Source organism: Limulus polyphemus, unplaced genomic scaffold (genome assembly GCF_000517525.1).
Source record: "Limulus polyphemus unplaced genomic scaffold, Limulus_polyphemus-2.1.2 Scaffold2854, whole genome shotgun sequence".
NCBI classification, from domain to species: Eukaryota; Metazoa; Arthropoda; class Merostomata; order Xiphosura; family Limulidae; genus Limulus; species Limulus polyphemus.
The window spans coordinates 139,291-154,104 of record NW_013668464.1 but is presented as its reverse complement, the minus strand read 5'-3'; the positions used below and the strand labels follow the sequence as shown (position 1 = coordinate 154,104).

Sequence of the window (14,814 nt, the reverse complement as noted above, 5' to 3'; positions counted from 1 at the left end):
CACACATTGTTCTGTCACGTTGTCACCCTCTGATATATATACCAGACTACCCTATATCTAGTAATCTCCCGACTATTCCCGAAGGTTCGAAAGAAGTGGCGTGACACTAGTCACGTGACCTCGCTGACGCAACAATACATTTTTATTCAAACTAAATCTTATTGAAGATCTTTAGAGTTGAAGTGAAACAAATACAACTTTGAGCCAGAATCCAAAAGTCATACTAAACTTTTAACTACGTTACTGTTAAAAATATTCAGTGCAAAAACACAAGAGAAACAAAAATCATATAATGAACAACGTGGAATTTTCAAGATAACGTTTACTTTAAACCTCGTTGCCCAGTTAACTGGGAGATTGAACTTGTTTTTATATTTTGTATTCACTGGGGCCATTGTGTTTGATTCAGTACATGAGCGATATCTCAGCAAATAGAAAATATAAGAGGTTCTTATTTTATATTCTACCTTGTCAATATTGGTAATGTGAGTTCCTAATTCATACAAAACTATAGACTTTGTGTTTTGACACCACAAAAACATCTAATGCTGCATTCAACATATCCATGTGACACACAGAAATCAATGTTTAGGTTGTCTGCCACCGTCCCTATTTTTGAAATACTGAGATGAGAGAAAGCAGCCAGTCAGCAGCACCCTACCACACACCATCCACAATAAGTGATTGACTGTCTCTCTTATAATGGACTCACAGATTAAAATGCGGGGAACATTTTATTGTATCACACGGATTCGAATCCAGCTCCCCAACTTCAAATTCCCCATTAGGTTCAAAAATATATTGCTTTTCTTCACCCATGTTTTTTCTAAGCTGTGCTATCGAGTGAGAAGGAAATTGTGTGATTTTGAATGCTTCTTTTTCTTTAATTTGTGTTTTCTCAAGTTGTGCTGTCAAATAATGGCGCAGAAGATCACAAGATTAATGCTTTAGTTTCTGGAGATTTGCATACTGATACAGTTATCTTAAAATTTCCCTATACTATTCTACCTTCTCAAAATTATGATGTATCCAGGAGCACATTTCACACCTTACAATATACTGGGCTTCAAGTTACTCACTTTTAGCAAACCCATGACTCTATCGTTCACTTTAATTATGTGGAACCCAAGATCCCCAGTCCAGCATGGTAACACCTACGTCACTCTCCACCCAAGTCACAGAGAAGCTAAAAAAATGTTATTACAAGGCAAAACTGCTTATTAGAAGATGACCACCATACTCTAAAACTTACGTCACAAAGAAGCGAACAAAATGTTATTCCAAGGCAGAGCTGCTTATCAAAAGAATTTTTATCAAATAAGTTTGTTGTTAAGCGAAAAGCTACACATGGGCTATCGGCGCTGTGCCAACTGCAGGTATTGAAACCCGGGTTTTAGAGTTATAAGATCTCTGACTCACCGCTGAGCCACTGGGGGAATATCAAGCAAGACGTGACCATAACGTTGTCCTTAATTTTTTCCAGATAAAGCGTTGTCTATTAAAATAAATGTGATATATCTTATATCAAAACTACAAAAATTCTATTCGTTTTAGCCGTCCCTAATTTTTAACTTCTAATTGAATAGTGGGATTTGACCATCACACTTAAAACACATCCACGGCCCCAAATCGTTGAGCGCAATGTTTTTTTTTTCTTCTTCTTCTTCTTGTTATTTTTTTCTGTAATGTGACCCTAATCATTAGGGCCACTCTTACTTTATCATGATATTTATGGTGTTTAAACAGCAAATCTTAATAAGGGTCACTATTGTTTGTTTGAAGTTAAGCATAAAGCTACACAATGGGCTATCTGTGCTCTGCCCACCACGGGTATCGAAATGCAGTTTATAGCGTTGTGACTCTGCAGACATACCGCTGTACCACTGGGGGGCAAGTGTCAGTAACTGTGGTTTTCTAATATTGAAACCTAGTACGACACCTAGAACCTATGACATAATTCTTACAGCTCTTTAACTTTAAAATATAGTTGTAAGTTACTAAAATAAAAATTTACAGCTGTAAGTTTTTAGGAAAAAAAAATACAAAAGATTTTATGTTTTCACGAGAAGAGAGTTCGATCGTACAAAGAACACATTACGAGAGGAAACCGATTTCGATAAAACCTGACTCAGAATCCTAAATCAGAGAACAACTGCAGAAAACATAATATTTTCCTTTATCAGCACAAGACGGATGGAGGCTTTGTAAAAGAAGGAAAAAGTTTTCGCATACGAGCTTGCAGAGAAAATGGAAATTTTCTTTAAAAAGTAGATTTTTTTTCACGATAAAATATTACACATTTTCCAAACGGAATTTTATGAGTCTGATTGACTTTGATCCACAATAAAACGTCAAGGAAATGTCTACTCCAACATTGCCTAAACAGCCAGTGATCCTCCGAGAAATGAATTTTCGTGCTGCATTGCTAGTTTGTCAAAAAATGAGCTCAAGGGACTTGCTTAAACACTATGGATCGCCAAATCGGCTTATCAGATGGCAAGGCAACTGAAATAAGTACAACAGAACTATTTGACAGCGGCAAATTTGAGCAACTTGCCAAATCCAATAAAAATTCCTTTGTAGAACTTGAAACCCAAACGAATTTCCTTGGAGAGATTTATCTTTACGTAAAATACATAAAACCTATAGTAATCCTGATCGTCCTAACACAAACATGGCTACCAAAAAGATATTCCATTCCGATTACTCCTTATGTCATGGCCCGGCATGGCCAGGTGGATAAGGCGCTCGACTCGCAATCTGAGGGTCGCGGGTTCGAATCCCCGTCACACCAAACTTGCTCGCCCTTTCAGCCGTGGGGGCGTTATAATGTGACTATTCGTTGGTAAAAGAGTAGCCCAAGAGTTGGCGGTGGGTGGTGATGACTAGCTGCCTTCCCTCTAGTCTTACACTGCTAAATTAGGGACGGCTAGCGCAGATAGCACTCGTGTAGCTTTGCGCGAAATTCAAAAACAAAACAAACAAACATCCTTGAAAAAGGGCATCATTCATAGAAAAAAACGTAATATATATATATATATTAATTTTCAGATATATGATTGGAAAAACTATGTTTAAGCGGAAACCAGAAAAAAAAAAAGTGGTTGAGCGTGGCTTAGTTAGTTAGCATACCGGACTTTGAATCTGAGGTTCTATGGTTTACATCTTGTTGCCGCAAAATCGCTCTCTGCGCTTTGAGGCCGTAGGTACATTATAAGTGTGACGGTCAAAAGAGTTGGTGGTAGCTGCTATTGAGTAGCTGCTTTACCTCTAGTCTGTCATTTCAAAAATAACGGACGACTTGCGCAAATAGCTCTTATGTAGCTTAGCGCGAATATCGAAACAAACAAACAAATAGAAAAAGAAACAGTGATCATTTAGCTTTGTGCTTTAATAACAAAAACAACAACTGATACTACAGCATCCGTATCTTAAAGTAAACAGTGATTGTTTAGCTTTGTGCTTTAATAACAAAAACAGCAACTGATACTACAACATCCGTATCTAAAAGTAAACAGTGAGGGGCATAAACTAATGTGTTTACAATACACGTAAAAACAAAATATTTTTTATATCTATATTTTGTAAACTGTCTAAAATCGGGCGATAATTGCTGCACAACAGAAATTGTGTATTTTACTCTACACGGTTTTTCACTAATGGCGCCTGCTGTGGTTGCATAGCAGCAGCACACGTTTTACTTCAACAATAGTTTGCTTATTCATGGTATTGATGTTTCAGTTGGCCATTAAACTGCTGGCTGTGAACGCTTTGTGGATTTTATTTTGTCGTGGTTGATCTCGGATAGGTTTTAATCAACTTGAAGTTGGAAAAGCTTCCTTCTTCACTGTGGATGGTGATAGGCAAAGCCAGCACAAGCCTCAGTGCAACAAAAGGGTAAAAAAATGACGATGTTAATCTGTTCTTACACATGTATTCTAATGCACGTTTTGAAGCCATTTAAGTCACTCTCCACGAGAGCCTGCAATTTCGTCAAATGGTTCTGTTGTACTTAGTTCAATTACCTTGCAATCTGATAAACCAACTTGGAGATCCATAGCGTTTAAGCAAGTCTCTTGAGCCAATTTTTTGACGACAACGAAGCACAAGAAATTGAACAATGAACTGTGTTCCTATAGTTGCTGAAGGTGTTTTCTCAAAGAATCACTGGCTGTTTAGGCAATGTTTTTGTAGAAATTGCCTTGACGTTGTACTGTGGACCAAGGTCGGTCGGGCTCATAAACTTCCATATGGGAAATATTTCCTATTTTATCGTGAGAAACTCTGTTGTTCTTAAGAAAATTTCCCAGTGTTTCCATTTTGTCAGCAAGCTCCCTTGCGAACACCATTTCCTGTGCAAAGCCTTCATTAATATTGTGCTGAGGAGTGGAAATATTTTGTTTTTTGCAATTGCAAAATAGCTCATGGCATGTCAAAATCAGCTCTTGCAGTTGCTTGCTAGCGAAGTTGATCCAATACAATCATATCATACCACAAGACTAGCCACAAATGTGACACTTAGCATCTTAGCAGTGATAATATTTACTTCAAATTACAACTTTTATAAAAAACATTTTTTTTTTTTAGAAAGCATGCAGAAATAAAGCATTCCACAAATGTTTAACTATTACACGTAATGCTGATGTTTTTAGATAGAATATTGTAAGAAGAAAAACCATATTCTTTCGCAAATTTATTTTCAAACTAAATTTATACTTGTTCTTTCTTCAGCAAAACTACATTCTCCTGGTGAACACAGTGATGAAATTGTCCACATACCAGAAGAATTCATAGATTCAATATCATGTGAAATTATGTCCCTTCCAGTTTTACTACCATCTGGCCACACCATTGACCAGTCTACTTTAGATAAATACATTAATGTGGAAGCATCTTGGGGTAGACTTCCAAGTGACCCTTTCACAGGAATAGTATTTCGCAAAGGATGTACCCCTCTCCCTAACTCAGCTCTGAAGGCAAGATTGGATCTGTTTTTGATAAAACATGGAGATCAGTTTAAAGATGTTGGTCGGACTGTTGGACATTCAAGCCGCATTCACCAGCCAGTTTCTGATAAGATACGATGCCAATCTTTAGTTAATACCGTTTTTAATGTTAAAGCAAGTAGTTTGTGTGAACTTACATCGACTGGAAAAGTAACTGAAGTCAGTCAAGGCAAGCTTAAATGTAAAAGATCAGTCTCTCCAAATATTCCTCAAGGGGAGAAATATAGAAAATTGGAGCTCACCAGTGTTCGTCTTGATAACCGTGCACCTAGTGTAGAAGTGGAAAGTTCAACATATAATGTCCAAGAAGAGAATAACCATGAAGAACGTCTTTCAAGAAGCTTGGATGAAGCCTTACAAGCCACACTTAACTCCCTGACATTAAGAACTTGTTCATCAAATGCGTTACAACATCAAGGAGAACGCTCCATTCATAGCTCAACAAAACATGGTGACTGTGGTCATTGTGATGGCACTACTTTAGTTATTTATCGCCTTCCTTGTAGCCACGTGATTTGCAGAATGTGTTTAACAACAACAGCTAATCGAAATATCTGTACACATTGCAAACAACCTTTTCAGTCTAGTGATGTTACTAGAGTCTTTCTATAGTTAAAATCTACTTGTATGAGTATTATATGTAAAACTAAAAAATAGTGAAAGAACAAGCTAATATTTTCACTCTGATATTTAAAATGTTACCATAAATGTTTTATGTTCTGTCAGTGTTCATTTAGTAGAATAAATAAATGAACATTATTTTTATCTTCCAGAATTAAAATATCAACTGTAATTCTTAATCCAGGTTGGCAAATAACATTAAATGTTTGTCTTGAGTACTTGAAAATATGTAAATCACGTGCTCTGAGGATTGAAAATAGAACTTGTCACGTGGAAAGTATTAAATTTTATTTGTTTTTTTAAACAAATCTGATTGTTTAAAATATCAGTAAAGTTACAGAATACTTATATTTGCTGTAATATATATATATATATGATTTTTTCAAAGGAATTGATGGTGTTTATTTGTATGTTTGTATAATATTTTACTTTCGTGTATTAGTTCATTAATTTGCAAATACCACGACCATGTCATCATATACACGTGTGTGTAACTAGTGACTTAGAACAGGGAAAAAGCAAATAAATTTGATTTCATCAGATAAATAAGCACAACATTTAATTTTTCATAATATATTTGTGTTTTCAACCATGTCAGTCTGCAGCTTTGACGGATAGTACATTCATAATTAGGACATTTTGCTGAATAGACAGGAATTTAAACAGTTAAGATTTTATTCTTTCATAGCAGTTACTACTTTTATTGTACGTGTTGTGCTGCGGTTATTATTGCATTAAGTAGGCTGTTTTGTAAGACTGTATAGTGTTTTAAAAACACGTCAGAATGAGCTACTCTATATGCAAATAATAGCTTTAACGAACCTGAAGAAAAATTGACACAAAAAAATTGGCAGGTAATTGTCTTTAGTTTATGGATGAAGATGTATTTTGAGTGAAATTCATAATTTTATGTGTCACTAATAGCATATATCAAATGCTTGGTAAAATAATGTCATTTTGTTGCCATGGGTAAAAGTAATGTATATAATTATATATATTATATGTATTGAATGTATTATACGTAATATTATATATATTGAATGTTGCTAGAAAGTGAAATAATAATTAATAAACAATGATATTTTATATTTATTTTTTTGGTAACTTCACTTTAATGAATGTGTTTTAGTAAACACAGTTTTAAAGCTTCTCCATGAATATTATATACATTTCACCATTGTAAGAGGCTTAACTGTATTTCTGTGGTTTGCTGACCCAAGCTGTGTTGATGAGCCTTGAATAGGTAAAACTGCAGTGTACAACAGAGGATTCAGTGAATCAAGGAATGCATTAGGCCTTTACGTCACAGATTATATTTTCAATTTTACCTTTGATGAACTGAAAATAAATCTGTAATGTAATAATTAAATAGTTGGTTCACTGTACTGGGTGCCCCAGAAGTCTGGACCCATAGGGAAAAACACACAGTTTATTCTTTAATGTATTTATTATTCAAATTGCATGCCATTACCAGCCATACACATGTCAATTCTTGGTATACTGTGACATCAGGGTATTTTATTTCCTGAAATATGTACAACTGACATTAGAAATGTGTTTGTTGAACTTTAAGTATATAATGTCTATTTTCCCTATTGGTCCAGACTTCTGGGATACCTTGTATAATACTGAATAATAAGTTAGGTGCAATGTCATGATATCATTCAGATACATAAATTTATTGAAGTTACTATACAGTGACTTAAAAATCCCATAAATAACATAAAGTAACTTAACAAGAACTTACTGTTGGTATTCTATAAAGAAATGTTATTGATCTTCTTGATTCACTCAGTAATTAAAATTAAATAGTCAACAAACAAGCTCCTGCACATTGGGGTCAACATTTGAGGATACAGAAGTGATTTAAGTAGTCAAAGAACAAGCTCCCATAGATTGGGATCAACATTTGAGGATACAGAAGTGATTTAAATAGTCGACAAACAAGCTCCTGCACATTGGGGTCAACATTTGAGGATACAAAAGTGATTTAAGTAGTCAAAGAACAAGCTCCCATACATTGGGGTCAACATTTGAGGATACAGAAGTAATTTAAATAGTCAATGAACAAGCTCCCATACATTGGAGTCAACTTTTGAGGATACAGAAGTAATTTAAATTGTCAATGAACAAGCTTCAATACATTGAGGTCAACATTTGAGGATACAGAAGTGATTTAAATAGTCAACAAACAAGCTCCCATACATTGGGGTCAACATTTGAGGATACAGAAGTAATTTAAATAGTCAATGAACAAGCTTCAATACATTGGAGTCAACTTTTGAGGATACAGAAGTAATTTAAATTGTCAATGAACAAGCTTCAATACATTGAGGTTAGCATTTGAGGAAACAGAAGTGATTTAAATAGTCAACAAACAAGCTCCCATACATTGGGGTCAACATTTGAGGATACAGAAGTGATTTAAGCATTTGTAAAAGGGGAAACATTTTAACCAAATTAGCTATTTGATCTTTTTTTTTTTTTGTTACAGGTTTTTAAACCTATTGAATGTATGATGAAATAGTTGAATTGATAGCTTTGTTAACAATAAAACTATATTCCTTAATATGCTCTTTAACTTGTGCTTTGTCTATTTTATATCTTCAAAAGTCAGTGCAGTCCACACTACAGTTTATTGAGAAATAAAAGTTTTTTAGTCTCTGCCCCCAGTGACACAGCAGTATGTCTGCTGACTTACAATGCTAGAATCTGGGTTTCGATACCCGTGGTGGGCAGAGCACAGATAGCCCATTGTGTAGCATTGTGCTTAATTACAAACAAACGATTTTTATTCTCTCTAATGTAGCACAGAAAAAACAATCCTACAAAAATAGGATATTTCTCCATGCTTTGAAGATGAAATAAAAAATTTCTTATTATTAAAATAAAATTGCATTAGAAATATTGGAAACCTGTGTTAAAAGATGATGTATATTTATCCCCAGAAAGCATGAATTTGGGGTTTAATACAAGGTGAAGCAACTATATATACAGAAATAAAACTGTCAATGTATAAGTCATATTTGGAGTACAGGATTCAGTCTTGGGCTCCTTACCTTAATGGCACTGAAATCTTGGAAAAAGTTCAGTGGAGAGCTACTGAGATAACACCTGGAATGGAAGGGTTGTCATACAAGGATAGGTTAAGATCCCTGAACTTGTTTTCTCTTGAAAAAAAGAAAAATTCAGAGGAGATTTTAAGATTGATAGGGTTGATGCATCATCTTTTGTCATACTAGTGGTAAATATAGGGGAGACGAGTATAAATTTTGGCAGGGTAGACATCACCTTTGGTTTAGACAGGTTTATTGTTCTAATAGGATGGTTGACTTTTGAAATGGTTGTCTTCAGGTGTGGTAGATACAGTTAATTTAAGGGAGTTTAATGAGAGACTGGATAAATATTTGAATGATAAGGGGTGGATTGTATTTTGTAGTTTAGTATAGTGGATGGAATGGCCCAACAAGGTTGTATATTTCATTCAGAACATCGTTTTTTATTTTCAACATTGCATTCTGAAGCAAACAGTAATTAAGTTGATGTTATTTGTCTGCATAATATTTTCTTTAGTACCAATTAAATAATAAGATTTGCTCCACTCTGTACTCCAGGAACTTAGATTCTACATGCAGTTACTCAAAAATTAATCTAGTTCTTGTTGAATATGAAAGAATAATTTACCCAGTGAAGTTGTAAGACAAAATGTCCACCAATAAATATACACATCATGGAGATAAAGGTAATATATTATTATGGTATATAATGCCTTATGTTGATGAAGTGTGATAAGTGGTTTTTGTGTGGGGCTATAGCCTCAACAACTTTACAGGTGGGCAACAATTACAAAGACACCAAAGCTTAAGAGAGCGAATTTATAAATATCTTTAAAATTATCAGTATCATTACACACACAGACATATATATATATATATTTATACACATTCAACAGTTATATTTTATAAGTTACATCATTATTTAGAATTTTAGCCCTTGTATTTTTTCACCACAATTAGTGTATCATGGAGGAAGGGCACCACTAATGTTAAATTACTGAGATAGCAAAAAGAGCTGAGACCTTAACAATGAATCCTAAAGCACCCATCTTGTGACATTAATCCAGTTTGTCATTTTTCAAGAGGAAACAGTTTTGGAGATCTTAACCTTTTCAAAAATACATCCTTGTTAGAATGTATTTAGTGGATAAAAGTTAAAATAGCAAATGCTCTGTCTGGTAAGAAGATCTTGCTAATGGAATTGTTTGTGTGATTACATTCTAAACATAATTTCTGGACGTACTATGGCTAAGTCAAAAATGTTATATGCTAGTTTCATAAAAGCATAAAATAGCCATTGTTGCCTGTTGATACTATTTAGCTATACAGGTTAGATAAGATTTAAGTTTACTTCATCGTTTTCCATAACTACTGAGTGTCTCTTAGTAAATTTAGATCCTTTCTGTGGATCTGGGAGGGTCAGGTTCTTTTTAAACCTCTTCCTCCCACCTAAACTATTATTAATTTTAAGCTTGACTATAGTAATTAGCGTGCTAGTAATGGATTCATTTGTATTTTCTGGTACCTTTTCAGGACCATGTATTTTGTCGAATTGCTGATATTATATGGTCTGGATATGAAGGATTTGTTTGCCTTTTTTAGCCCTGTGTAGTTGTGTTCTGCGGGGTTTGTATTACTTAGTTTACGAATAGTTGTATTATGTGAGGTAGTAATGGTGTGAAATGTTGTTTGGCAATTGCTATGAATAATGTGATACAGTCGTCTTGATTTTTGGGGTTTCGGTATTGTGTGATAAATTCAAATAAAGTATTTTTGGTTGCATTTGTAATTAGGTTTACTGTTTGTTCATGGCTTGTATGTTGTTACGTTATAATATTTGTGGGTTGTGTTTGATTCATTTGTTTATTGATTTTGTGTTTGTGTGCATGCTGCCTATGCGTATGTGTAAGATGTAGACTGCACGTTCGTGTTTCTGGTTTCTGTAGTTTTAGGTGTCAGTAATAAGGGTGTTTTTTCTGTTCTGTTTACGTTTGCTTCCGGGTACTGTGTGTGTGTGTATCGTTTGGATTTGAGTTGTTTTGTATATTAAAAATTCGTGTTTTGATGTCCTTATACTTAGGATATCCTTTGTAATTTGCTGTGTGTTGCTGCTGGCAGTTACAGCATTTTGGTTCTATGTGTTCTTTAGGGCAGTATGAATTGCGGTGCACTTCCCCACAGTCCACACAGCATGGGAGAGCTTTACATGCTGCCGCTACATGTTCATAACATTGGCAGTTGTAACACTGGGTTATAAAGACTGCTGGTGTTTTCGATTCTGAAGCTCTGATACCAGAGAATGATACCTTTCGATATCTTGTGATTCGTGTTTGAATACTAATGATACCTTACGATACCATGCTCTAAATATCTTGTGATTCATGTTTGTGTACTTTAATCATGTTCGTGGGTTTTTTATGTTTTGCTGGAGATAATTCGTTCAGTTTTATGTTTTTGTGTGTTACTTAATTTCCAATTCGTTATGTTGTCATGCTTGTATATATATCCTTATTTCAAAGGATTTAGGATAAGGTCGTGTTCCCGGTATGTATATATTGATACTTAGACTAGCAGTATTATGAATTTGTAAAAAATATGACGACGTTTTGCCATCTAGTGCCGATTACTTAAACTATCTTTAGTGAAAGCTATCGCAATTAAAAAGAAAGAAATATAGTTATTTTCGTATTTTTAAGTAATATTGCAAATGCGCACAATTTTTATAAAGTTATTTTTGGTGTAAAATATGGAAAATTATGACGGTGACTCAAAAGACTGTTATTGGTTATGTGTGTTTCTAATTGCTCATATCGTGTTTATGGGAAATGTCATGATTATACTACATTTTTCATAATTGACCAGCTTAGTATAACGGATAAAGCTACTTAGCTTGATAAAATTCAACATTGCTCTAAAGAGTCGAAATTATTGCAATTAACTATTTCAAATATTTGCATGAATCTCTTGGCCCCTTGTTTGTGTTCGGCCCATATTCGAGATTGCCATGTTTTGGGGAATATTTTTATTTTCAGATACACCACACTGAATTCACATTTCATAGAACGATAAAATTTAATATATCAAACAAACTTTTTGTGGCAGTGACTACTTAAAATTTATTTTCCATTAAGGAAGTTAAAATGCTGAAGTTCCCATAATCCCTAATAAAGTGTGCGCGTGCTCAGTTTATTAGCATCATCGTCTGCTACTTCACTGTTGTAGTTATATGCTTGAATTAACCAACATTTGAAGCGAGAGAAAGTTCTTTCAAGTTTGACTCAATATTTTAAGCCTAAAGTTATACTTCACTGAACTGGTAGGTATATTTTGATGTTGTGAGTAGCGATTTAGGGTTACTACAACTTACAATTAGTTTTTATCGTGGATGTTTTTAGCGCTGTGCGCACAAGGTAGCTAATCTTATGTTTTTGTCCTAATTAATTCACACGTTCACTGTGGACTGGGCTTCAAATAGGGCTAAAATAAATGATTTTAAGTGCATGGGAATATGAGCTTAACTCCTAGACTGTCTACCATTACTAGTATTAGTAATAATATTACTTCGTCCGTTACATTAACTAGTAGCAATTTCATATTAAATGTATATAAAACGTGGAAATAAATCTTAAATCAAAGAGAATTTTTTTCTGAAACAAAGAACAGCAATAGAGGAAAGAGAAACAATAATGAGTTTTTTAAGTTCTAACTCAGAATTACAATTTTAATCACACTAAGCCTAACCTGTATACATCAAGGCCTATATAGAAATTGTAGCCAAGACATATCAAGATAATTTTGGAATGATTAGTTGTTTTTCAGGCATATCTCTCCTTTTTTAATTAAAACACATTACTTGTGTTTATAATTTCTCTTAATCGTGTTTATGGTAACTTTTATGGTTATACTACAATTTCACAAATGGCAAACTTAGCTTCACAATTAAAGCTGTTTACCTCGATAAAATTCAATGATACTGTAGAGCTGGAAATAACTGTAATGAGAAATAAAATTAGGTTGTGCTGAAAAAGGAAATCTCTGACATTCGCATACATTTTAATGCAATAATTAGTAAATTACACCCTTAGAAAGATAACCGCATTCTCTAGCGGATGAAATAAACTAATCAAGGAATAAATTTTCTTTTCTTTTTTTACTGATATGAAAATAGCTACCGAAGATTTTATTTTATTTTAAATAGGTAACATAGATTAATAGTATTTATTTCACCTTCTTAATGTACGCGATTTGCATAGATCTTTAATTTAGGAAAATGTCTTAACTATTTCGCAGGAAATTACAATCCAAAAACACAGAATATCGTGAAACCGCGAATATGTCTAGCCCTTAAATTCCCAGAAGCAGATATAAATAAACATCAAATATGACCTATCATAATTTAATGAAATTTCAATTTGCATAAATTAACTGTGTTTTTACTGGTTGTAAGTTATCCAGGAAGCCACATCAGTGCTTTATTCTTACTGGAAGCTGGTCAGTTTTGCAATAATAAATGTACTTTAATAGAATAATAGTAGAAGAAGCGTTTGAACTTGTGTTATTTCTCGGTCTGGTAGAAATTAGTTTTTGTTTTAGAGCAAAGCCACATTGGGCTATCTACTCTGGCCACTGCGAAGAATCGAACGCCGGATTTTAGCGTTATAAGTTCATAGATTTACCGTTATTCCACCGGGATATAGTAGAAATAAGAAACCAAATATTGTTCTTTTGAAATCTATGGTTCAAAGAACAATTTCGACTTGTGGCTTTCAAACTAAAGATTCACTATGTCATGTACGTTGTAAGTAATGTTCTCTATGAAATTAGTACGACTCTGGAGGAGTGGCAACTTGCATGAATAATGGGCTTCAATTATCAGTATTACATTGCCTCAATGTGAAGCGTGGGACGCGATACAAATGAAAGGATATTATAAAAAATAAATACATCGGTAAACTGTAATAAATTGAAAAATAACGGTTTTTAATCGTACGTGCTTCGATAAAACTGGTAATTTATTACCCAATTAGGGATGTTAACTTGGATAAGTATTTTTCTTTAACTTCCACATGTGCGGAAACTTCACAAGGAAAGCTGTGTAAGGAGTTAGAAGTTCTCTAAGCATTAAAAGCATTGAATAATTTATGTGTTTTGAAAGTTAGGGCTTCTAAAGTATCTCGAACGTTTGTAAAATAGTGTAAAACGTAAAATAAAAAGCCAGACTGAGAGTTATAATTAATGAATTAATTCGTTAATAAGTTAAAGAGTTTCAGTGAGAGTTATTGAGTCTGTCTGTCAGCGATTCAGATAATCTATTCATAAGTGATTCAGTCATCGGGTTGGTTAGTTATTTAGTGAGTCAATTATCGTATTTGTTACCAATATATTAGCGGAGAAATTTTACACGTACGTGAGTTGAGCTTCATTTATGAGATAGGCGTACTATTAGTTTGGAATTTCCGTTTAAACGTTGTTTGTGAAGTTATGCCTACCAGTGTACGTAGCCTGTAACCTGCATTGACCATAATTGAAGAAATAAATTAATTTGCTATCGTTAAGTAGACTGGATTTCACATTATTTTTACTGAATAGTCCAAAAGAACCTGGCACATTACAATGAAAGTAACAGATTCAACAACTCAAAGCCATTTCACTGAGCTAAGGTTCACAAAAAAAAGGTTAAATCAACATGCAAAAGACCTATAATTGTCCAAGGAAGTCTACTTGAAATGATGCCACTATTTCACCATCTAAGGTAACATAAAAAACTATATATATATATATTAATATAGATCCTTATTTTTCACGGGTAAACTGAAAAACTTGAATTATAGCGAAGTTAATGGTAATGTGCATATAACGAATAAAAACCTAGCCCCAGAATATAGCAAAAGGCACTAGGAAGCTAACTTCAAGCAAGTGGGCCCGGCATGGCCTGGTGGTTAGGGCGCTCGACTCGCAGTCTGCAAGACAGATTTTTTAATTTGCCCAGGTCTCTGTGTAAGTATAAAATCTCATAGCTCTTTTTATGTTCCCTCTACAAAAGAATGCCTGTTGCAGGTAGCCATTGAAAAATAAAGGGGGAGAACATTAAATTTCTGTCCCCCATATAATACAGCAACAAGACATTAATG

General features: G+C 34.0%; 1 protein-coding gene across 1 annotated transcript in view; it reads left to right on the top strand.

Moving 5' to 3' along the window:
- Positions 1–6,635, top strand: part of LOC106468064 (RING finger protein 37-like) — a 10,613-nt gene extending 3,978 nt beyond the window's left edge. Inside the window, exon 4 of the mRNA XM_022396371.1 lies at positions 4,653–6,635. Within this exon, the coding sequence (XP_022252079.1) occupies positions 4,653–5,618 (966 nt within the window). The 3' untranslated portion in view covers positions 5,619–6,635. The remainder of the gene's footprint in view (positions 1–4,652) is intronic.
- Positions 6,636–14,814: the final 8,179 nt, after the last annotated feature.